At 37.0% G+C, this 24,044-nt stretch overlaps 1 protein-coding gene and 2 pseudogenes across 3 annotated transcripts; 2 read left to right on the top strand and 1 right to left on the bottom strand.

The window, feature by feature from the left end:
* The first annotated feature begins 6,119 nt into the window (after positions 1-6,119).
* LOC148932104 (uncharacterized) lies at positions 6,120-7,166 on the top strand (annotated as a pseudogene).
* Positions 7,167-7,968: 802 nt separating this feature from the next.
* On the top strand, positions 7,969-10,711 carry LOC125202224 (uncharacterized; annotated as a pseudogene). Its single transcript, XR_016135259.1, has 2 exons — positions 7,969-8,203; positions 8,385-10,711. The product of XR_016135259.1 is annotated as an uncharacterized LOC125202224 (transcript).
* Positions 10,712-15,003: 4,292 nt separating this feature from the next.
* Positions 15,004-23,465, bottom strand: LOC125212810 (7-deoxyloganetic acid glucosyl transferase-like). Of its 2 annotated transcripts, XM_089065837.1 has the most exons (3): positions 22,890-23,465; positions 21,422-21,999; positions 15,004-15,354 (listed from the first exon to the last, which is right to left on the bottom strand). In XM_089065837.1, the coding sequence occupies exons 1-3, from the start codon at positions 23,419-23,421 to the stop codon at positions 15,004-15,006; spliced, it is 1,461 nt and encodes a 486-aa protein (XP_088921963.1). In that variant the 5' UTR covers positions 23,422-23,465. The 2 variants fall into 2 exon arrangements, with proteins under 2 accessions (XP_088921963.1, XP_047969033.2); XM_048113076.2 differs by lacking the exon at positions 15,004-15,354 and having other exon boundaries at positions 20,939-21,999.
* Between the last annotated feature and the right edge of the window lie 579 nt (positions 23,466-24,044).

Below are 24,044 nucleotides of genomic sequence, written 5' to 3'. Positions count from 1 at the left end.
GAGATGTTTTTTTGTGTTTTATTGTGTGCAGATAATATTATACTCAATTTCAACAAGAGATGTTTTTTTTATGTTTTTTTGTGTTTTATTGTGTGTAGATAATATTATACTCAGTCATGGCATTGGACTATAATTTGCCTTTCTTCAGCTTAAGCTAATTAGGTAATATGAATATTATTCTTAGTCTTGGGCCCTTGGCATTAGGAAAACAACTTTGTAACATGTTGGATTTTCTGCAGCTGAGCTAGAGCAATTTTAATATTAATCCTTTCATTAGGGGAATCAACAGCTGATCACTTACAAGCCAACTCCAATATGGAATATGAATGGTGTTAATTCCACAATTTTGTCACCTTGTTCTTCAACTTTCATAAGCAAGTTAAAATTGTGGAGTATGGATGATGTGAACTCTTCAAGCTTAGATCTCCATCAAACATGTCGTCACTGGCTTTTTTCTCGTAAAGACTTCCATCAACATCACCCCATAGCTATCGAATTCATTTACTCCAGACGGATCTGGATTTAGTCCAGTTAGTTGCGAGTATACGATAAGGGTCGGAGATGATGTGATGTTTTAGTGAAAGAAGTGCAGTATTATTAGTGGCAATGCTCATAAGAATTTTTGGTAAGAGAGGGGTTTCAAAGGTTATGGCAATGCATGTTGGCAATTGAAACTAAAAAAAAGTAATTAATAATTGTTCCACATCAGTGTCAAGAGAAAACGTTTTTCTAGAAAACTGAAACTAGTATATAAGTTTCATGGGCCCCTCCTCCTAGTACCAATTGGTTTTAGGATGGAACCCATGAATTTCTATCATGGTATCAGAGCGAGACGCCGATTGTGGGTCAAATTTAACTGACCCAGCAGTATATCTGGGCTGAAACCGAAATAATGACTGACCCAACAGTATATCTGAGTTTAATATATGGGCAGGTGGTCCAACCGATCGAAAAAAAACTGGGCCAGTTGTCCAACCGATTATAAAAACGAGTCCAACCCTTCCAAGGTTTACCTTGAAGGGTTTGAGGGAGGGTGTTGGCAATTGAAACAAAAAAAAGTAACATATAACTATCCCACGTGTCAAGATAAAACTGAAACTAGTATATAAGTCTCATGGGCTCCTCCTTCTATCACCAAGTGGTTTTAGAATGGACCCATTGATTTCTATTATGGTATCGGCTCAGAAAAGAATTCATCCTAGCCTGAAAATACCAAAGACGACGAAGAGAAACCAAACCTCCACGATTCGAGGTTAAAGATGAGTAAAATTGTTACTTTAGCAGTTAGACTCAACAGGAAAAATTACCACTTTGGAAGAAACTAATGAAGATCGCGATTGTCGGCAGACGGCTCAAACCTGACAAATCCAAATTGTGGTGTACCAACTGTCAACGAACGAGACACACCAAGGAAAATTGCTTCCTTATAGTCAGTTCCCAGAATGGTGGGATGAAGGGCAAAAGGCGAAAGCACGACTCGCCGTTGGAATCGGAGAAGGAGGTGGCTTATTCCATGACACGGCCGGCAACCGAGAGGCTGCCAATACACGAGGGAGATCGGGCGATGCCACTCAACAGCAGGGCGGCGGCGGCGGCAGGCGAGGCAGCGAGTCGGACCAGCGGATTGGAGAAGCTGCATTTGCCGAACGGAGGGGGATCGGAGGTAACGGTGGATTAGGGATTGGCTCCCCTAATCCCCAATTTAATAATGTGAAGTTGTTGCATGATCCTTCAAATTTGCAAGTGTTAGAAAAAAGACCCCATTATGTGAAGAATTATGAGGCTAGTCCCTACATTATTAATTCTATGCATAATAGTCCTACAATTTTGCAAATAGGTCCCCAGCCTCATAAAATCCGAATAACTACCCCTATATTGCCTACAAAATCTTTTTTAAGCCCAAACCGTTTTGCACCCTTGGAAAAAATCTCTATAGCATGTATGGCCCAGAGTAAAACTGACACAAAGGAAAATGGATGGATATTTGATTGTGGAGCCACAGATACAATGTCGTATGATAAAAATGATTTTTCTGCATTTACTGAGGCTACAAAGAGTTCGATATAGACTGCAGATGTGGAATTGACTGTTGGTAGTGGAAGTGGGACCATTGAGATTTCTCCCACTTTAAAACTCTCCAATTGCCTTTATGTGCCAAAATTGTCTCATAAACTCATGTCCATTAGCCATGTTATTAAAGAGAGAAATTGTACTCTATTGATGCACCCAAATTTTTGTGTATTACAGGATACCAGGACGAGTAGGATAATTGGGCGTGGCACTGAGCGTCAAGGCCTTTACTATGTGGATGAGATTACTCAACAAGGTGGCACCGCGATGCTTGCTCACGGATCTGCTGATAGATAAGCTTGGTTGTGGCACCGTTGAATGGGGCATCCATCATCGGGTTATTTAAAAATTTTGTTTCCTAAATTTTCTAAGTTTGAGAATATTACTTGTGAGTCATGTGTTTTAGCGAAAACCATAGACAATCCTTTAAATCAAGTGATACTCGAGTTAAGGATATTTTTTCCTTAGTACATGCTGATGTGTGGGGCCCAACGCCCATTTCTGGTGATCATGGTTTAAAGTATTTTTTGATTTTTGTTGATGATTGCACTAGATTAACATGGGTATATTTTTTGAAAAATAAATCTAAGGTTTTTGAAAAATTTACCGTCTTTTTTACTATAATTCAGACCCAGTTCTATCAAATTCTTAGGTTTGATAATGGTAGAGAATTTGTTAAAAAGGAGATGACAAATTTTTTCCGGAGTAAAGGATTGGTTCATCAAACGACTTGCCCCTATACTCCCGAACAAAATGGAGTAGCAGAACGAAAAAATTGACTGATTTTGGAAATGACTCGGGCTTTGTTTTTTGACTCAAATGTTCCAAAATTTCTTTGGCCAGAAGCTGTAGCCACTGCAGTTTATTTAATAAATCGTCTACCTACAAAAATCTTAGGTATGAAAACTCCTTTGCAAATCCTTTCAAACTCAATAAATATTCCCGAACCCCTGACTATTCCTCTGAAAATCTTTGGCTGCTATGTTTACGTCCATGTTCCCAAGCATGAAAGAAGAAAATTCTCGGCATGTGCTATTAAATGCGTCTTTATGGGATATGGGTTAAATCAGAAAGGGGATAGGTGTTACCATCCGTCTTCTAGGAAGATTATTACAACCATGAACTGTAACTTCTTAGAAAGTGAGTATTTCTATCACACCCACATTCGGGGTCAGGGGGAGAGTGTTCCAAGTCAGGGGAGAGTGTTCGACCCTCCATTGGGTTGCGCCACAATTAGGTAACTCTGAAGTGGAGCCAACAGAGCAAGCTAGTGTCATCACCGAGCAGATCACGTCCGTTGTGGAGCCTCGTCGGTCACCATTGCCTGAACATCCTCCTTCAGTGATATCTGAGGCAATTCCCAATCTAGCTCACATGATACAGTTATTAGCTCTAACCAACCTGGTGCAGAAGAAGAGGAAAATGCAGCAACTGATGGTGATACTGGGCGGTATATCATGCCAAATAGAAGCACCCGCGGGGTGCCTCCTAAAAGATACAGTCCAGAAAGAATCGGTTCAAGGAGTCGGTACCCTATGGCAAATCTGGCGAAAGCAAACTTGACTGAAATGGCCAGGGCATTTGAAGCTGCTCTTTATGAAGAAGAAGAGCTGCCTCGAACGACATAAGAAGCTATGAAAATTTCCCACTGAAGGGAGGCAATGTTAGTAGAGATGCGGGCCCTGATAAAAAACAAGACATGTGAAGTGTGCTTATAACCAGATAGAGCCAAGACTGTAGGTTGTAGATGGGTCTTTACTATCAAAAGGAGGCCAGATGGATCAATTGAACGGTATAAGGCGAGATTGGTAGCCAAGGGATACACTCAAACATATGGAGTCGACTATGCTGAGACTTTCTCCCCAGTGGCAAGAATGAGTACTATTCGAGTACTATTTTCCATAGCAGCAAACAGGGAGTGGCTACTACACCAATTTTATGTGACAAATGCTTTTTTACATGGGGAGCTATCCAAACCAATCTGCATGGAGCCACCGCCTGGCTTCTCGGGCGAATTTAAAGGAGGGAAGGTGTGCAAACTCAAGAAGACATTGTATGGGCTAAAGCAATCTCCTAGGGCATGGTTTGGGAGGTTCACTGAGGTAATGAAGAAGTATGGGTACAAGCAAAGCAACTCCGATCACACATTGTTCCTAAAAAGGAGAGAAGGGAAAATTACATGCTTGATCATCTATGTAGATGATATGATTCTCACAGGGGATGATGATGATGAGATCAAACAGTTGAAGAAGAATCTCTTTGTAGAATTCCAAATGAAGGACCTTGGCCTACTCAAATACTTTCTGGAAATTGAAGTACTAAGGTCAAAGAAGGGAATCTTTATCAGCCAAAGGAAATATGTACTTGATCTATTGGAAGAAACTGGAATGCTAGACTGCAAACCAGCTGATACTCACAGAATCACGGTTTGAAAATAGTCGAAGGAGCTGAGTCTACTCATCGCACGAGATACCAGCGTCTGGTTGGGAAATTAATCTACTTGTCCTATACCAGACCTGATGTTGCATATGCTGTACGAGTGGTCAGCCAGTTCATGCACGCACCTCAAGCAGCTCACTAGGAGGCAACTCTTAGGATTGTAAGGTACTTAAAGGGGACACCAGGACATGCAGTGATGTTCGAGAATCATGGACATTTGGATATCCACGGTTCACTGACGCTGACTGGGCAGGAAATCCAAATGACAGAAAATCAATTGCAGGGTACTTCACCTTTGTTGGAGGTAAGCTTGTTACGTGGCGAAGCAAGAAGCAAAAGGTTGTTGCCTTATCTAGTGCAAAAGCTGAGTTTCGAGGAATCAAGAGTGGTTTGACTGAGATTTTATGGCTGAAGAAGCTAATGACAGAGATAAGCCTAAAATCACAAAAATCGTGCAAGTTGTTCTGTGATAACAAAGCGGCGATTAGCATATCTGAAAACCCTGTTCAGCACGATAGGACAAAATACGTCGAGGTGGATAGACACTTAATCAAAGACAACATAGAAGCTAAAATAGTAGAGCTCCCGTTTGTGAGGTCCGAAGACCAGCTCTGACCGATATTCTGACTAAGGCTGTGGATTCAAGAAGCTTCCGCGATGTACTGAGCAAGTTAAGAATGGGTGACCCCATTACTTAACTTGAGGGGGAGTGTTGGAAAGAAATCAATTAGTGAAGTAGCAATCAAGAAAAGAATCATGTGATTATGGTATTACCGTGTGATTTGGAAAATAATTGGAGGAGAATCCGTACCATGTTTAGCTATAGTTTTACCTATTAAAGGACATGTAAATCAGTGTGTAAAATATACAAGAAAATGAATAGAAATCTCCTCCTTTTATCATAGTATCAGAGCGGGTCACCGATTGTGGGTTAATTTAACTGACCCAACAATATATCTGGGCGGAAACCGAAAAAATGACTGACCCAGCAGTATATCTGAACTTAAAATTTGGGCCAAGTGGTCCAATCGACTGAAAAAAAAATTGGTCCAATCGATCAAGGTTCATCTTGAAGGGTTTGAGTGAGGGTGTTGGCAATTGAAACTAAAAAAAGTAATTTATAACTGTCTCACATCGGTGTCAAGAGAAAACTGCAACTAGTATATAAATTTCATGGGCCCCTCCTCCTAGTACCAATTGGTTTTAGGATGAAACTCATGGATTTCTATCTATGCATACGCAAGAATACAATACAACATATTCTTCGTTGCTACAAATTTGAAAGTGTGGTGAGTGATTATAATTAGACAGAGAGATTCTTCTACCATTCTCCATGCACCATTATACAAATGCAATATAGCTAATAAGTTGACTTTAGAGAATCTAACTAATTAATCAGCAATTAGATCTGTTTAGTGTCCCTCTCAGCTACAACACTACAGCTAATCAAGTTAAGATAAAAGGATTAAATTTATCACAGCTCCCACATGTAAACAGATCTAACAGCTCATTCATTAATTACTTCTAACAATGAGTTTCAAAAGTCAACTTTATAAGCTCTGTTGCATTTACATATATAGGTTGCATGTAATATGGTCCAATTTGTAGCCATGGAGAAAATGCTGTATCACATTCTTGCATTTACATTCCTCACCATAACCTTTGAAAAACCTTGTTTAACCAAAATGTCCATGAGTCTTGCCACTGATCAAACTGCACTTCTTTAACTAAAACAACACATTATATCTGATCCTTCTGGTCTACTTGCAAAAAATTGGACTAATTCGAGCTCCGTCTGCAGCTGGATCGGCGTCTCTTGCAGCTCGCGCCACCATAGAGTATCCGCGTTGAATCTCTCTTACATGAGTCTCTCCGGCACCATTCCACCACACCAGCAACCTCTTCAGCGGAGCTTTGCCTCACGAGCTGTCTTTCCTTCACCGGTTAAAGTTCATATCCCTCCGGCTTAACAACTTCACCGGAGCCATTCCCCCTCTCTTTGATCATTTACCAAAGTTAGAGAGCTTGAGCTTACGCAACAACAGCTTCACAGGTTCCATCCCAAAATCTCTTTCAAACCTAACAAACCTACAATTTCTTGACTTAACTTCCAATTCTTTGAGTGGAGAAATCCCCAAAGAGTTGGGGAAACTTCGTAATTTGCAAACGCTGAGGATCGGACTGAATCAACTCTCCGGTGGTATACCATCAGCAATTTTCAACTTGTCGAAGATGGAGTCTCTAGCGTTGGGAGAATTAATTGAGTGGAAGTCTTCCAACAAACATTTGTAGTAATCTTCCATTTCTTGCTCGGATTTATCTATCTGGAAATAAGATGAATGGCGGAATTCCGACAAATCTATCACTGTGTTCACAGCTTCAGGTGCTGTCCCTATCTGAAAACTCTTTTAATGGGCAGATACCTGCGGAAATCGGCTACTTAACTTCACTTCGTATTTTATACCTTGGTTCTAACAATTTGAAAGGTATTGTTCTTCACTTCTTGTCCTTTATGTATATATGTTTGAATAGTCACAATCATTTGACATGGAAAATAGTTATTTAATACCCTAACTTTGGTTTATATTATACTCCGTCCTAACTTAGTCTCACTTTGATTCGGCACGAGTTTTAGGAAACAACAAAAAGTGAATTTAAAAAATTAGTGGAATATGAAAATTAGTGTGTCGACATTTTAAATATCAATGTCAACACAATGTATTAAAATATTAACTAAGTTTATGTTGACATTTAAATGTGATCATGTTAACATTTTTAATACATTGCGTTGATGAGTTATTAGAGTTACCAACTTAAGAAAGTTAGCGACGGATCACACCCCATGAATCATTTTATTATATATATTAGTTTTATAGTAAATGTGAGTGATAATTAGTTAATAGAATGTGGGATCTACGACCAAGAGTGATAAAAAAAAAAGTGAGACAATTAATATGAAATGATAAAGTGATAAATAGAGACACGTAATGGGAGACAGTGAGTACTATAAAATGAGAAGGTTTGTACACGGATTAAATAATTGAAAAATAATTAAAACCTTATAATTTAATACTCCCTCCGTCCCCCATTAAGAGTCACACTTTTCCATTTCGGTCCGTCCCCTATTAAGAGTCACACTTCATTTTTACCATAAATAGTAAGTAGGTCACACATTCCACTAACTCAATTCACTCACATTTTATTATAAAACCAATATAAAAAAATGGGTCACACATTCCACTAACTCAATTCACTCACATTTTATTATAAAACCAATATAAAAAAATGGGCCACACATTCCACTAACTTTTTCAACCAATTTTTCTTTACATTTCTTAAAACCCGTGCCCGGTCAAAGAGTGACTCCTAATAGGGGACGGAGGGAGTAGTCTTTTTCATATTTTACTATATGACCATTATTTAACTAATTTTTGTGATTTAAATTTGTGTGTGTAAAGTCATTATTATTTGACAGGTACTCTACCACCTGAGATCGGCAATCTTCACAACCTGGTTGGCTTCGGTGTTGAAATTAATCAGACTGGGGGCTTTTTTTCCTTGCATATGTTTGTGAATATGTCATATTTGGAAGAATTATCACTATGGCGCAACAATTTCACAGGGAATCTTTCAAGGAATCTTGGGAATCTTACTAAGCTAACCTACTTTGACCTCTCCGAAAACTACATGACAGGTAAGAAGTCCTTGCGATACTCCCTTCGTCTACTATCAATAGTTCTTATTATATATTTTTTTATAAGTTTACAGAAATAAGTCATCTTGAGTTTTTTTGTAATAGAGCCCACCACACTTTGTCTGTCTGTCTCCTACATTTTTCTCTCTCATTCACTAACAATTTATGTATTCTTTGGCAGGGCTTATTCCAACTGAATTTGGCCAACTTTACCAACTAAAGACATTAGGGTTAGGGCTGAACCTCTTCAGTGGTACTATTCCACATGAGCTCTTTAACATTTCAACTCTTCAAATTATTTCACTAGTTCAGAATACTATGTTTGGAGTTCTTCCAACCAATTTATGCAATACATCTCCCTCTCTCAAAGAGCTTTACCTTGGCATGAATTCAATCTCTGGACCAATACCAAACTCTATATCTAATTGCTCTCAACTCACAATACTCTCACTTGGTGATAACAAATTCAGTGGTTATATACCTACGGATCTAGGCAACCTAAGACTTCTCGAAAGCATTAGATTGTTCCGCAACAATCTTACAAATGCACCCTCTTCTTCAAACATGAGCTTCCTCACATCCTTGTCAAATTGCAGGTCTTTAACTCATTTGTCTATTTCTGATAATCCCTTATACGACGTCATTCCAGCTTCGGTCGGGAATTTATCTTCCTCACTCAGACGATTCTCTGCCGGCCGTTGGAAATTAAATGGCACCATTCCTCTTGAAATAGGTGATTTAAGAGGCTTGACAGTTTTGGCATTAGATGAGAATGAGTTATCTGGTAATATTCCTCTTTCCATCAAACATCTGCATAAGCTTGAAAGGTTATATGTTGGTGAGAACATGTTGCAAGGCCCCATTCTAAAGGTTGTATGTGATTTGTACGACCTCAATTTTATAAGTATTGGCCAAAATCTGTTTTCAGGTTCAATTCCTAAATGCTTGGGAAACATTTCTTCTCTAAGATATATTTATATGTACTCCAACATGTTCAATTCAAGCATACCATCAAGCTTATGGGACCTAGAAGATTTGCTGATTCTTGACTTATTCTCAAATTCATTGAGTGGGTTTTTACATAAGAAGATAGGTAACTTAGGAGCAGCAATCTCTATTGATCTATCTATGAATCAGTTGTCAGGGTCTATTCCCAGCACTATTGGAAAGCTGCAGAGTTTGGCTAATCTGTCATTGGCAAACAACAGACTCGAAGGTTCTATTCCAGTTTCCATGGGAAGCATGATAAGTCTAGTCAGTCTTGACTTGTCCCACAACAACCTCTCTGGCTCAATTCCAAAGTCTTTGGAAGCACTTCAACACCTAAACTACTTTAATGTTTCTTTCAATACTTTGAGTGGAGAAATTCCAAGTGGTGGTTCTTTCATAAACTTCACTATGGATTCTTTTAAGGACAATCAAGCCTTGTGTGGAATTCCGAGGTTCCATGTCCTGATTTGCTCTACAGTTTCAAATCACTTATCAAAGAGAAAAAAGAAGGGACAAGCTTTATTTATTGCTTTTGGGGTTGTGGCTTTCATTTCAATTGTTTCTCTAGCTTTTATCTTTGTTAGATACAAAAGGAAGGATAAGACGGTTAGAGAAGTTTATGAATTGGCATCCATTGTGCTAGTAAGAATCTCTTATTATGAACTTGTGCAAGCAACTGAACAATTCAATGAGAGCAATCTGCTTGGTGCTGGGAGTTCTTGCAATGTCTACAAAGGAATTCTTAACAATGGGAAGGTTGTCGCTGTCAAGGTGTTTAATCTTCATTTGGAAGGTATTTCAAAGATATTTGATATCGAATGTGAGATTCTTCGTAGCATTCGGCACAGGTGTCTGAATAGTGTTATAAGTTGTTGTTCCATTGAAGACTTCAAGGCCTTAGTACTTGAGTATATGCCCAATGGAAATCTTGAGAAATGGTTATATTCTCACAACCATTTTTTGAATTTCATTGAAAGATTGAACATAATGATAGATGTAGCATCGGCTTTGGATTATCTTCATGGTGGATATTCGACCCCTATTGTCCATAGTGACTTGAAGCCAAGTAATGTCTTGTTAGATGAAGATATGGTTGTCCATGTAAGCGATTTTGGGATAGCAAAGTTGCTATGCGGTGGAGATAGCGTGGTGTTAACAAACACCTTGGGAACATTGGGTTACATTGTTACAGGTTAATTGTTATCCTACATTTATGAATGTACTTTTTAATAAGAGAAGTTTTTTAATTGCATTGGTGTTAACCATACTTTTTTTTTTTTGTGATTGTAGAGTATGGTTCAGAAGGACTAGTTTCCACAAGTTGTGACGTTTATAGCTACGGTGTGATGTTGATGGAAGTCTTTACGAGGAAAAAGCCAAGTGACGACATGCTTGTTGGAGATCTAAGCTTGAAGAGTTGGATTGAAAGTCAGTTTCACAGTTCACATATAGAGTAATTGTAACACCCCGAAAATTCGAACCCTAATTTTAAAGCCGTAAAATTTTATTGATAACGTGGGAGACGTGAATTAAATGATGAATCAATTTATTGCATGAGTTCTTATGACCAAGTTGTGTCTAGGGTTGCGTTGGAGTTTGAAAAGTCAAACTTGTTGAATATATGACGTGGCATATGAATATTTGAATTAAAGGAATTATTTGTTTAAGGGTGAGTGAGATTATTAGGATATTTTCCATAAGCATTTTTTTTAGAATTTTCGAAACCCTTAGCCTTATTGGAGAAAAATCCTATTTTTCCGGATTTAATTTAATTCTTGGGATATTTATCCAAATTAAATCCAAAGCCTAATTATTCTCTATTTCTCTATGGAAGAAATCGACACCTATATTTGTTCTAGGTGATTTTCGAAAATCACCTAGGTTGGGAAGAAGTAATTATTTTATTTGTTTAATTGATCCCTTATTTGATTTCCTTCCATACCTAGAATTTAAATCTACCAAATTTACCATACCTCAAGAGATCTTGCCATATCTTATTTTAGTTAATATTTAAAATCTATTCCTTATATAAGAGCCATACCACACGCCTATTTCCAATCTCTAGGTGGGAGATTTATTATTTTATTTTGCTCCGTGATATTTTATTCTACTTCGTAAAATATACAAAACAAAATCTTAGCTAAATAAAAAGCCACAATTTTTGAAAACTTCATGCCTTGAAACCCTAGTTCATTTTTTTTATTTCTTCTTCCCTACTCTACTAGCCATCAAAAAAATCGCCCCCCACCCTAAACTACACGCCTCCCTCCTTTTTCCCTCTCTCTTAATTTTCTCCTACTTTTCTCCAATAATTCTTCATCTTGTGAGAAGAGTTAGAGTTTGAGTCTCAAGCTTTTTGAAGAATCAAGTCTCGTTACTTCGTTTCTACCGTTCGTTTTGACAAGAAAAGGTACCTACATATGAATTTTCTTCTTTCTAACCGATTAATCGGTATTCTTGAACCCCCCTCCCCCCATGCATCTAGATTGAGTGAAAGTGGGTTAAACGGTATAAGGAAAATATGTGTGCGCGTATGTATGTGTGTGCGTGCGTGTGTGTGTGTGTGCGTGTGTGTGGGCGTGACGCGTGAACGACCCTCATGTATGACATAAGTTGATGATAGATCAAAGATTGATGAGTGAGTAAACATATATGATGGATATGTCTTGCTTTGATAGTTCGTTTAATACCTTAGTCAAATCTCTTTAAATGAAACCCTAACCTATGTTTTTTATTGCTTTTAAGTCCGATTTGGTAGCAGTCGCCGTATATATTATACCCTAGAAATCCGGGCTGTTACAGTAATTGATGCCAACTTGCTTATGAATGTTGATGAACAACATGGCGACAAAATTGTGGAATTCACATCATTCATTTTGGGGTTTGCCTTAAAGTGTTGTGCAGTTTCCCCTAATCAAAGGATCAATATGAAACAAGCTCTGGCTGAGCTGCAGAAAATCCAAAGTACGTTTTTGGGATGAAGGTTAAATCATGGTGTAGTAGGTCTTAAAAAGTAGTTTTCCTTTAAATGCCATGACTGAAGACAATATTATGTAGTACAATCTTATTACTTAATTAGCTTTAGGTAAAGAGTAAAATATATTTTGTCAAATGCCCGAGAGTCAAATGTCGTTAACTATTTTACCATTAGTAGGCCACCACATCAGACATTATTTTCTTATGTCTTGCATTTTTTTATCTTGCATCATAGGTGGCATCTGTAGATTCACATATTTATGCAATACATTCAGGCTCTTACGTCATTAATCATTAATCATGTCACGGCCTGTCTTTTTAAGGTTAAATAAATGCGGGTGGTCACGACTAATAGGACTTTAAGAAAGAGAAATTATTCTAGGATTTCAATAAAGAGTTTGACTAAATAATTAATTATTCAAATAACAGAAGGAAAATTAGAGTAAATGTTTAACATTTGAATCCAAGAGAAAAAGGGTACAAAACATAGTTGTGAAAAACGGTATTATCTTGGCGGAAGCGTTCAAAAGAAAGAATGACGCCATGTGTGAAGACACAACGACACTCAAAGTGCAAGGACAACCAAAAAGGCTTCAATTTTATTTGCTCAACACCACCAATGCTCGTCGTCGCTCAACCTGCACATAAGGAAAACATATGTAGGGCTGAGTACTATAAAATACTCAGTGGACTTATGCAGAAAACAATTTATCAAAATATTTATATTTATCATGTCATTGTTAGGTAACTATCAGGATTTTAGCTTTTGAAAGGCCCGAGGCACCAAAATATTCCATTGTTCAAAATCACGACTGTGCATTCATTTTCCCATAAACGTTTACCATATCTGCTAATACATGACTTGGAATGTGGCCACAAACCAAGTCACTAGACCGGCCAACCCGTACGCTGACACACGGTCTATCATAGGTGTACACTAATTCAAGTAGGGTTTGCGGCCCTACAAGGATCCAAATTCGATTTATGTAATAAATGGCAAAGCCATTTCAGATATGCACGTTTAAACAAAATAGGGCATGATAAACGTATTTGCATTTCATTCTCATTTATAAAAATAGTTAGGACAATGTCTTTATTTAAAAGAGAGTCCACCCCGTTCGCTTAATACGAAATTATATTCTTTCCCTTGCGATCTCGATTCATTTACGAGATATTATCTTTATAAATTAAAATCACCCATGGATCAACACAAGAAATCAAGAAATAAATAAGATGCATTCATCCTATGTTTCCAATTATTTTCTAGACTCAGATTATAAATTTTTCTCAATTAGAAGCTTAGGTATTTCAATTAATTACGGCAGTTTACGCCCCAACAAATTATATTAAAAACAGGCTCAACCCAATTAAATTAAGTGGCCTGGCCCAAAGAAAGAAATAGTATACTCTCATTTACAAAATAATACCCGTACGGTATCCCCTACTACCATATTCCACATTAACCAACACCTACACTACTCGAACTCCGTTTCCCATACTCCTTTAAAGTCAACATTTTGAAAAAAAGAAATATTAAGGTAGTAAACAAATTAAATAAATGCACTCAAATTTTCAATCGTGTTTAACTCTCTTCCTCCTCTACAGAAATGAAATTAAAGCTCCAAACTTGAAACTCAACATCCCTCCACTAAATAAATCCGTCGGCTCTCTCTCCCACAATCGCAACACCAAAAGACGAGAAAAAGAATTAGAGATCCGTCGCTTTCTCCAAATCGCAGCTGCACCGGAGTCGACGCCACTGCTGACTCCGATTCGTCGCCCGCACCCACCGCCGTCGCTCGGCGCCGTAGCAGCCGCTGCATCGCCGCTCCGGCGGTCTCGACTTCATCAGAAGCAGCCCCGTTTCCACCCCAATTAACCCCGCAGATAAGTGACTTAGGAGAGATATTAGAAATGAGCCACTCACCCCTTAAAAGGCCTCATAAGAGGGAGGGTTATCCACGCTTATATAGATTAGATTGGATCATCACCAAGTCGACGTGGGACAGAATTGAGAGAATTTAACAAGAGACTGCCGAATCACGTGAGGCGGAGAGAGTGTAGAGGGGTGAATAGCAGTGTATTGAGTAGTTATTTTTGGTGATTGATTTCAATTGATTGTGGGGAAATAATTGGAAGGATTTCTCTTGCAGATTGGGGTGAAAAGACGAGGGAACGTGAGACGTGGGAGGGGAGTAATTTTGGTGTTTGATTGCTCAATTAATTTGAGATTAATTGTAGTATTGACCGAATAAAGAGGAAAATCACGGTAGAGTAGGGAGGAGGGATCTGCACATAGATCATCTATTTTCTTAGAATTACTTCGTGTAGGACTTAATTTATTTGGGCTGTATTTTATTTTAATTGTATAGCCCACAATTTATATTTCACAAGATTGGATTTGTTTCATTTATTTAATTTATCGGATCCAACACGCAATGGAGTCCAATAATTATTTCTCAAGGAAATGATTTAATTAAATTCACATTGTGATTTTTCCAATACAATTTCGAGCTCATATAACAACTTATCACTTATTCGGAAACAAATAAATTCACTCCGCATCAACTATTCAAACAACCACGTCACGTAGTCAACAAAGTTGACTCAGTCAACACACATTCAAAACTCCAATTCAAAAATTAGGTCACAAGAAAACAAATAACAATTTCACTTGAAAAATTAATTCACGGACTTCGCAACATTAAAATCATTTAATTCGAAAAAAAAATTAGGGTTCAAAAAGTGGGACGTTACAAATCACGTGCAAGACAAACTATCTTTAACAATAACAAAGACAAATCAAACCACAACTGGCATTAGGCAATCCATAATCAAATTACCAACGACTTAATATAATGAATGAGACCATCCAAATTATTATACGACGAACCCCCTTTACTAACAGTCTTTTTCACAAGTTTAGCCAAATTTGCTGACCTTTCCATAAACTCATCTTTTCTCACTTCCATCAAATCCCTAATTGCCATCTCAATAATCTTTCTATCACAAGTGTCTTTGATATCCAATCCGATCTTCCAAACCTCACTCACAAACCTACTATTCGTCGTTTGGTCCGCAAAATAAGGCCAGCACGCCATTGGCACGCCAGCTGCAATGCTCTCAAGAGTCGAATTCCATCCATTGTGCGTCATAAACCCTCCAACTGCAGGGTGGTTGAGCACCTTCTCTTGTGGGGCCCACTCCACCAACAAACCCTTCCCTTTAATACATTACATTAATTCTGCCGGAACTAGATCCTCTCCGTTGCCCCCGATGATAGATTCCGGCCTCATGACCCACAAAAACCTCTGGGAACTTTCGAGTAATCCATGCAAGAACTCTAACATTTGCTCTCTTGTCAAACTAAAAAGGAAAGTGTGACATCTTTTGTGGGACGGAGGGAGTACTAAATTTGTAATTCTCACTTTATTTTATCATGGAGAGCCACCAGTATTGATGGCTATACTGTAGTTGATGTAGCCGTGTGATATTCATGTGAAATTTTAAATTACGAGAACGTACAATTATATTCAGTGACGGAACAAGGGCACCACCTAGTTGCAGAAACTCAGTCCAGTGCTGAATGAAGACGATGGAGTTGAGACTTAGGTTTTGATGTTGGGCTTTAATGGTAAAATTGAATTAATTGGTCCAATAATATTTAGTAGCCTAGCTATTAAATAGTGCTCCTATATAATTCCTTCGTCTAGGGCCTGCTTCTCTTTTTTCCGGATAATGACTCATTTCTTTTCAACTATTATTATTTCAAATGAAGTAGTTGTAATATTTTGATTTATCAGTTCATAAGCCATTAGTTTTATTAATTCTAAGTCATATATTTATTTCTTTTTTCCATTAATTCGCCTGCAAAATGTTTAGTGTATGAATTTAATTCCTCATACCATCAATTCATATACTTCCACTGTCCCATTAAATATGCAATATTTGGGAATCGACACAGATTTTTATGTAGTGTTGTTGTGTGAGTTAATGAAGAGAGAGTAAAGTAAGAGCGATGAAAAAGTAGAGATAGAGATGTTTCCATTTTAGGAAACGTTTCATTTCAAATAGGACAAACTAAAAAGAAAATGTTTCATTTTTAATGGGACAGATGAAGTATTTATTACGTGTATTACTCCTTATTAGACTGTGTTCTCTTTATTTTGATTTGTTTAATGTATTCTTAATGTTTTATATGAATTGCTAATGGGAGCAAGAGTTTATGGATATGGTTTCATAAAAATTTGTAATATTTTCATAAATTTATAATCTTTTTAATTTTATTTTGAATGATTATAATATTTTTTTAATAAAAGTGTCCTAGAATTTTGGCTTATGATTTCACTTGAGAAAATGTCGTTCTCTTAAACTTTTGTAAAATGGTTATATGTAAAATTAAATATTAGTACTAAGTAAAAAAATGCTATTATCATTTTAAAATTATTTTAATATTATTAATTTTAATTATTTTAATATTATTAATATTAATTTTTAAGCACCGGCTTGTTTATATTTCTGGTTCCGTCACTGATTATAGTACTCCCTCCGTCCCAATTAAGATAACACACTTCTTTTTTAGTGTGTCCTAGATAAGATGACACATTTCTATTTTTGGTAACTTTATTTCTCTAATAATACACTCAACCATTTTTCCTCTCTGCTATTAAATAATCAACTCTTTTTCTCTCACCATTTAATACATGCACCTACTCTTTATCTCTCCAATTAACCATGTTAACCAACAACTTCTAAAATCTCATGCCAACTAATAAATGTGTCATCTTAGTTGGGACGGAGGGAATACTAAACTAAAATGTATTCCCTCCATCCCTCTGTAGAGTGAAAAGTGAAAAATGAAAAGTGAAAGAGAGAATAAATTAGGAAAGAAAAAAAAATAGATGCAGAGAAAATTAAGTAAGAGATAAGAATTAGATTATTTTTTTGCCAGAAAAAAAATATAATTCGACTATAGTGGAGCAACCAAAATGACTCAACTATGCAGAAGCATAGTGAGTATAATAACATTTCAGAGGAGTAGTTTGTGATTAGAGCATCCGTAATGCTGCGGATGTCCCATTGTCCTTCCCGCGCGAACTTCTCGCAATAAAAAAAAATTCACAAATTCATAAATATGCAATTTACGTTACGGAATTAAAATTTCGACACGAATACTGGGAAAATGCAACGATTTTATTTATAAAAAAAAGCATACATATTTAAACTAAAAAAAGTACATGGTTCACAAAAAAAAAAAACCATCCCAAACCAAAAAAACGATTAAAATAAAAGTACATGTTATGCCTTGAATCTCTATAGTTTGCCGCTAACCGAACAGGGGTCTTAATTTCCGACGATAATACATGCGTTAGAGTTTTTTAAAAATTCGTACATACAGAGTTTGCAACGAGCCGTATATATAGAGTTTGCAACGAGCCGTATATATAGAGTTTGCAACGAGCCGTATATATAGAGTTTTTTTTTTTTAAAAAAAAAAGAAAAAAAAGAAAAACGGATGTCCGCGTCGGCGATGCAATGATGGACGTCACGACGGACGTCGCCGGAAAGCCGCGGACATGCGGTGTCCGCAGCGGACGTCCGCGTCCTACGCTCCCGCGCAGACGACCGGCACGCCGGTCACGTCCGGCGGGAAGTCCGCCAGTTGCGGATGCTCTTAGGGGCACCAATATTGATTGCTAGGCTGTTGTTATGTTTGACCAGTTAAGAATTGCACTTGTTTTAGTTTATGGTAGAGGGTCACCAACATAAATGTCACTATTAGTTCTCTCTCTAGACCTGTCTTTCGAACATTTTTGTTTTAATTTGGCATGTGAGTTGCTCATAAACACAACGACATTGTCTGATTAATATGAATATTAATACATTATTTTTTTGCCAATTTTTGGTCTAGCCTATGTCAGTTGTTTGTATACATTATTCTTCGGATTAAAGGTTATTTCGTGCTTTGATTGGTTATAATTTGCACATTTAGGTGTTATGTGTGCAAGAAAAAAAGAATAATTGGAATAGGAAGTATTAAATATCATATTAGATACTTCTGCCGTCCTTGAATTTTTTTTACATTTTTCCATTTCCGTCTGTCCCATAAAATTTTTCACATTTCACTTTTTACCATTTTTTACAGTGGAACACATATTCCACTAAATCATTTCAACTCACATTTGATTATAAAAGTAATATATATATGTAGGATCCGTTTTCCTCTAACTTTTTCAACTCACTTTGCATTACATTTCTTAAAATCCGTGTCCGGTCAATGTGTGACAAAATTTAAGGGACGGATGGAGTATATAATAAAAACATAAAATACAAATCAACTACTCAAGCTATTATATACTTCCTCTTGTCGTCAATAAATGTTTCATATTTGATCAATGTAGATTTTAAGAAATTATTTAACTTTGTAAAAAAAAATGTGGGTTAAATTTTATATTCCTTCAGTCCACCATTTAAAGAGTCATTTTGACTCGGTACGGATTTTCAGAAATTGTTTGACTTTGTGAAAAAAAGTGAATAGAAAAAGTTATTGGAATGTAGGTTTCGCTTTTATAGCATCTCTAACCATTTACTCTAAACTCAAACTCATTTTAGTGTAAATGTCACGTCAAATATGATTTTACTCCAACCATTTGCATTAAACTAAGACCTAAAAGAAAATTCTCTATATAATGCATTTTTTACTCATAGAAATTGAAAATAATTTTTTTGGTTTAGTGTAAATCTAAAATTAGGTATTTTTTACTCAAAAATCAAAAACAGGATTGGTTTTGGAATACTATTTGGAATACTATTTGAGCTAATTACCTATCACATTTTAGATTTTAATGTACCATTGGAGATGGTCTTAGTACTCCCTTCGCGGCTTCGCCCCACTCTAAGCAGGGGAGTTCTAATTTGGCACGAGAGGTTATGTAGTACTATTATTTTAGTTTTACTTTGGTTTTTCATATAGTCGAATCGAATTAAACCAAAAATCAAATTTTCCTAAAAAAAATTGAACTGAACCTAAATTAAAAAAAAATCGATTTGGCTCGGATCGGTTCGGATATTCAATGTTCAAATTTTTTGCCTACCCCTAGCCATCATGGAGAAATTCCGGTAGGTTAAGGGGTAAGTGGTTATCAAGGTTCGGCAGCCCCTTCACCCTGATGCACTATTTATTAGCACTAAAAATACTTGCAAGTACACAAGGTAGATCTAGTATAGCTAATGGTCAGTACCGAGATATCGAACTCAGGGAATAAGATGGCAACTGTCTATCATATACTAAACCTCATAGACACAGTATTTTTGGTTTGATTTTATAACTAGACATAAAGAAATAAATAAACAAATAATAGAAAATATAAAAATAAATAATATACAAAACAGGCTATGGAATGTAGAGTTTTAGGAACCACAATCAAAAGCTAAAATTCAAAAGACTTTCTTGAATTACGGTATCTAGAGTTACTAAGCTATCACATATGTAAAATTATATCTTCTCCCGAAGCGTACAATTTGTAGATTGCTACCTAGAACCGAAGTGTCCTTCCTAGAATTAAGACAACAACTCCTAAAAGCTCCTAAGATAAATTTGCTTCATTCAAAGGCTCAAATCTCTCGATTATATTGGCAAAGGCGTCAATTTCTCCTCTTTCAAATTAAACTACTTATCTCCCGAGTATTGTAGTAAAATCCACATGCATTTATAAGATGGTCAATCAAATAAATGTATAAGCACAAGAGAAATCGAAATAACTATAAGAGCTAACTAGGAAAAACAACATAAATAACTCAAAATCATAGCATGTTTACCAAAAATTTTACAAAAGATGTTTAATACTCATAGACAAGTAAAACAACAAAAAGTACTAGACATGAAGAAAAACAAAACAAAACCCAAGATTGAATGATGTTGTCCTCAGTCTTCTCTTGCCTGGATCTACAGATCTCCGCTCCAATGAAAGATGGATGAATTATATGTGGAATATGGGATGAAAGAAGTATAGAGATGGAGAGGATTGAAGGCTCTGAGATGAAAGAAGGTGTAGAGATGGAGAAGGATTGGAGGCTCTGAGATGGAAGAAGGTGTAGAGATGGAGAAGGATTGTAGGCTCTGAGATAAATATTATGAATTAGGTTATGGGGTATATATATAGGCTTGAAAAAGATTTATTATTGGTAAAAAGTACCCTTCAAGTAATGGAAAAGATGATAAATTCGAATTCCTCAATTAATAGGAGAGATTTGACAATAATTTCTCTCTTTCCTTAATTTCCGCATAATTTCCGCCTAATTTTGACTGCACTGCGCAACATTCGTAAAATGGTCATAACTTTCTCCACAAAACTCCGATTTAGATGTTCAAGGTACCCAAGTGAAGCTCTTTCGAAGAAGAAGAGTATGGTATGTATTAAGCACCGATTGGACTTCAAACTCGTTGTCATATGGGCTTGAACAGAGGCTGCTGAACTTTGACAATTTTGCACATTTTTTCTATCTTTTTCTATCATTTATCAACAAACACGTCAAAATACCAAAATATATAATATATGCAATTTAATAACATAATTTGCAAGATTGACATTTAAAACGAGCCAAATTTAGGCCTTAAAAACATACAAATCCCGTGTTTATCACACCCCGAATCCGCCACTAATCTCAATGACGAACATAGCTGTCAGCTTGCCACTCAATGCATCATGTGTTTTGAACTTTGGATAATCTCTCTTTGAGTAAGTTCCACATATCATAACACAATGGGAGTTGAAATCAATATGCAGTACAATAATCTTTAGTCACCCACTAGGTACTATTCGTAATTTCATATACTTATAAAATGCACAATTGCACCCTGACTCTTACTCAATACCAATTAATACCATTGGCAATACATAACTATATCACCAACGACTGGATATACTGAATTAGGCCATCCAGATTATTATACGACGAACCCTCTTTACTAACAGTCTTTTTTACAAGTTTAGCCAAATTCGCTGACCTTTCCATAAACTCATCTTTTCTCACTTCCATCAAATCCCTAATTGCCTTCTTAATAATCTTTCTATCACAAGTGTCTTTGATATCCAATCCGATCTTCCAAACCTCACTCACAATCCTACAATTCGTCATTTGATCTGCAAAACATGGCCAACACACCATCGGCACGCCAGCACTAATGCTCTCCAGAGTCGAATTCCATCCACTGTGCGTCATAAACCCTCCAACCGCAGGGTGGTTGAGAACCTTCTCCTGCGGGGCCCACTCCACCAACAAACCCTTCCCTTTAATACGTTCCATTAACTCCACTGGAACTGGATCCTCTCCCTCGCTCCCGATGATGGAATCCGGCCTCATGACCCACAAAAACCTCTGCGAACAGTCGAGCAAGCTGTGCAAGAGCTCTAACACTTGCTCTCTTGTCACAAATGCTAAGCTCCCAAAGCTCACATAGATGACAGATTTAGGTGACTGCGCGTCCAGCCATTTGATGCAGCTCCGGTCTTCCTCCCATAGGCTGGCCGTGATGATGGAGGACTCCACCTTCTTCTCCGTCAGTCTGTATTTCACTTGCTCGTGGATTGGACCGATGGAGAAAACTCTTGGCACGTGTTTACGTACTTCTTCAACTATTTTCCCCTCTAAATCTTCACAAGTGTTGAATATGGCAACTTGCGCCCTCTTAATCAGCATCGTTACAGATACAGTGTCCTTGAGAATGGGGTCGTTTAGGTCAACGACACGGTAGAAACTCGGCAAGTCACGCCGTCTTATGAAACCTTCCATTCCCGGTATGCTTTCTATTAATCCATCCATTGATTTTCCTACAAAATGCTTAACAAACTAAAGAGTTAGACTTAGGTAATGAGAAATTAGATGGAAACAACATGAACTTTGAATGAAATGTATTTGATATAGTGTTAGGCAAATCATATATGCATCGCATTGTCACGGAGTTAAATGATGTTATATATTCATGAAGAGAATAATGACATGCATGTTATAAAGGTTAAATTTTTTGTCCTGATTGTGGAAACAAATCATAGTATTTCGTTATTTGACATATATTTCATCTATTCACTTAGATGACTTGAGCTAAAATGCGAAGTTAGTAAAATATGAAAAAGATAAAAAATACTTAAAATTTTATGAATTGAATAGAAGACTTATCTTTGATACTCAGTCCGTTCTAAAGGTACATGAACTATTTTCTTTATACTCTGTCTCTAAAAAGTACTCCGTACTCCCTCCGTCTCTGAAAATATGTCACTTATTTCTTTTTATGAACTGCAAAGGTACTCCGTACTCTCTCCGTTCCAGACGTACATGAACTATGCTATTAATTGTTCATAAAAAACAACTATTTTCTTTTTACTCAATCTATAAAAAGTACTTCCTCCGTATTTGAAAATTTGTCACTTATTTCCATTTTCTTCCGTCCTTAAACATTTATCACATTTCACTTATACTATTTTTGGTAGTGAGTCCCACTTCCACTAACTCATTCACACTCACATTTTATTATAAAACTAATATATAAAAGTAGGACTCACATGCCACTAACTTTTTCAATTCGCTTTTCTATTATATTTCTTAAAAATCCGTAACAGGTAAGGATACGAGGGAGTATGAATTTTTTAATTCAAGAAATCCAAATTACGTGCACAATCATAAATTAATTTTGATGGACAACCCGAAACAAGGTATATCTGACCTCCGAAAGGAATCTCCTGGGCTTCAAGGAGCTCAGGGAAACGGAAAAGAGCCCAAAAGTAGGAAGTGGTGGTAGTTCGAAAGTAGATGAGTGGAAGACCATTCTCTTCGCAAAAGTCGGCGGCAAAATTCAGCACACCGTCGGCAACGAAGCAGGTAACCCGCCTACGGGTGGCGGAAGCCAAGAAGTTTTCTTGGATCATCATTTCCTTGAAGAGAGGGACTGTGACTTTATTGACAGAAGACATGAACTCCATGGCTCTGCGGCCGCTGCGGGGGTGGTCTTCGGGGACGCCATCGGGGAAGGTCCGGAACTGGAATCCCGGGTAGCGGGCAAAGGTAGCTGCGACAGTGGTGTGCTGGAGGAGGCGGCGGTGGCTGAAGTCGGAGATGATGAAGGTGACGTCGAATTCGGCTAGGCAGAAGAGATGGGAGAGGTTTAGCATGGAGTTGAGGTGGCCCTGCACCGGCATCGGGAAAATCAGAACATGCGGCGGTGGTCGGAGATTTTGTTGGTCGGAATCGGAAGTCATGTTGTTGCTTGTTGGGGTGAATTTCTGATTGTTTGGCAATTATTCGAGAGTGGAAGTGGTTTTAATTGATGATTGTGGTGGGGCACCAATATTGATAGGTGGACCTCTTAGAGCCATGTATATGTTGATATTTTTGGGTTTTTGTATTTGGTGTAAAATTCAAATCTATATCTTCAATATCCCAATATTCTTTCTTAGACAGCTAAATTTATGATATTAGTACTATATAAGAAGGGAATTTGATAATTAAAAATTAGGTCGATATTCTTGTGAAAATTTTATTTGGGAGTGTATACAATTATACAGTAGACTAAAGTTAAATGTGCAATGACATTATATCAGAGAGGAACTTGTTTTAATTTATGATTGAGAGACACTAATATTAAAACTCATTTATTTTAAATGTACGTGCGGTTTTCCCTCTCCTCTAGATCTATGTCTTTTACTATTTTTTGTTTTATTTCGCATGTGTAATTCAAAAACACAATAACAGTAGTATAATAAGTGCATGTTTAATAGGTTGGAATGGTGGATAAATGATTTGGTAGTGTATGTATAATGAGTTCTGTTGGTACTAACGTTCGGAGCGATTGAATAACGAGATGAAGAAAAAGCGCGAACAA

Source organism: Salvia hispanica, chromosome 2 (genome assembly GCF_029641045.1).
Source record: "Salvia hispanica isolate PSC_SH4W2 chromosome 2, Shi_PSC_v1, whole genome shotgun sequence".
NCBI classification, from domain to species: domain Eukaryota; kingdom Viridiplantae; phylum Streptophyta; class Magnoliopsida; order Lamiales; family Lamiaceae; genus Salvia; species Salvia hispanica.
The sequence above is the reverse complement of the archived record's forward strand: the minus strand, read 5'-3'. Positions and strand labels throughout refer to the sequence as shown.

Excerpts from the sequence above, each read along its gene's own strand:
- LOC125212810 (XM_089065837.1), bottom strand. The coding sequence starts at position 23,421 with ATGACTTCCGATTCCGACCAACAAAATCTCCGACCACCGCCGCATGTT. Across the intron at positions 22,000-22,889 it reads CCAGGAGATTCCTTTCGGAG|GAAAATCAATGGATGGATTA; the intron begins GTCAGATATACC and ends AGCATTTTGTAG. Across the intron at positions 15,355-21,421 it reads AGTGGGCCCCGCAGGAGAAG|GTGCTCAACCACCCTGCAGT; the intron begins GTTCTCAACCAC and ends CCACAAGAGAAG.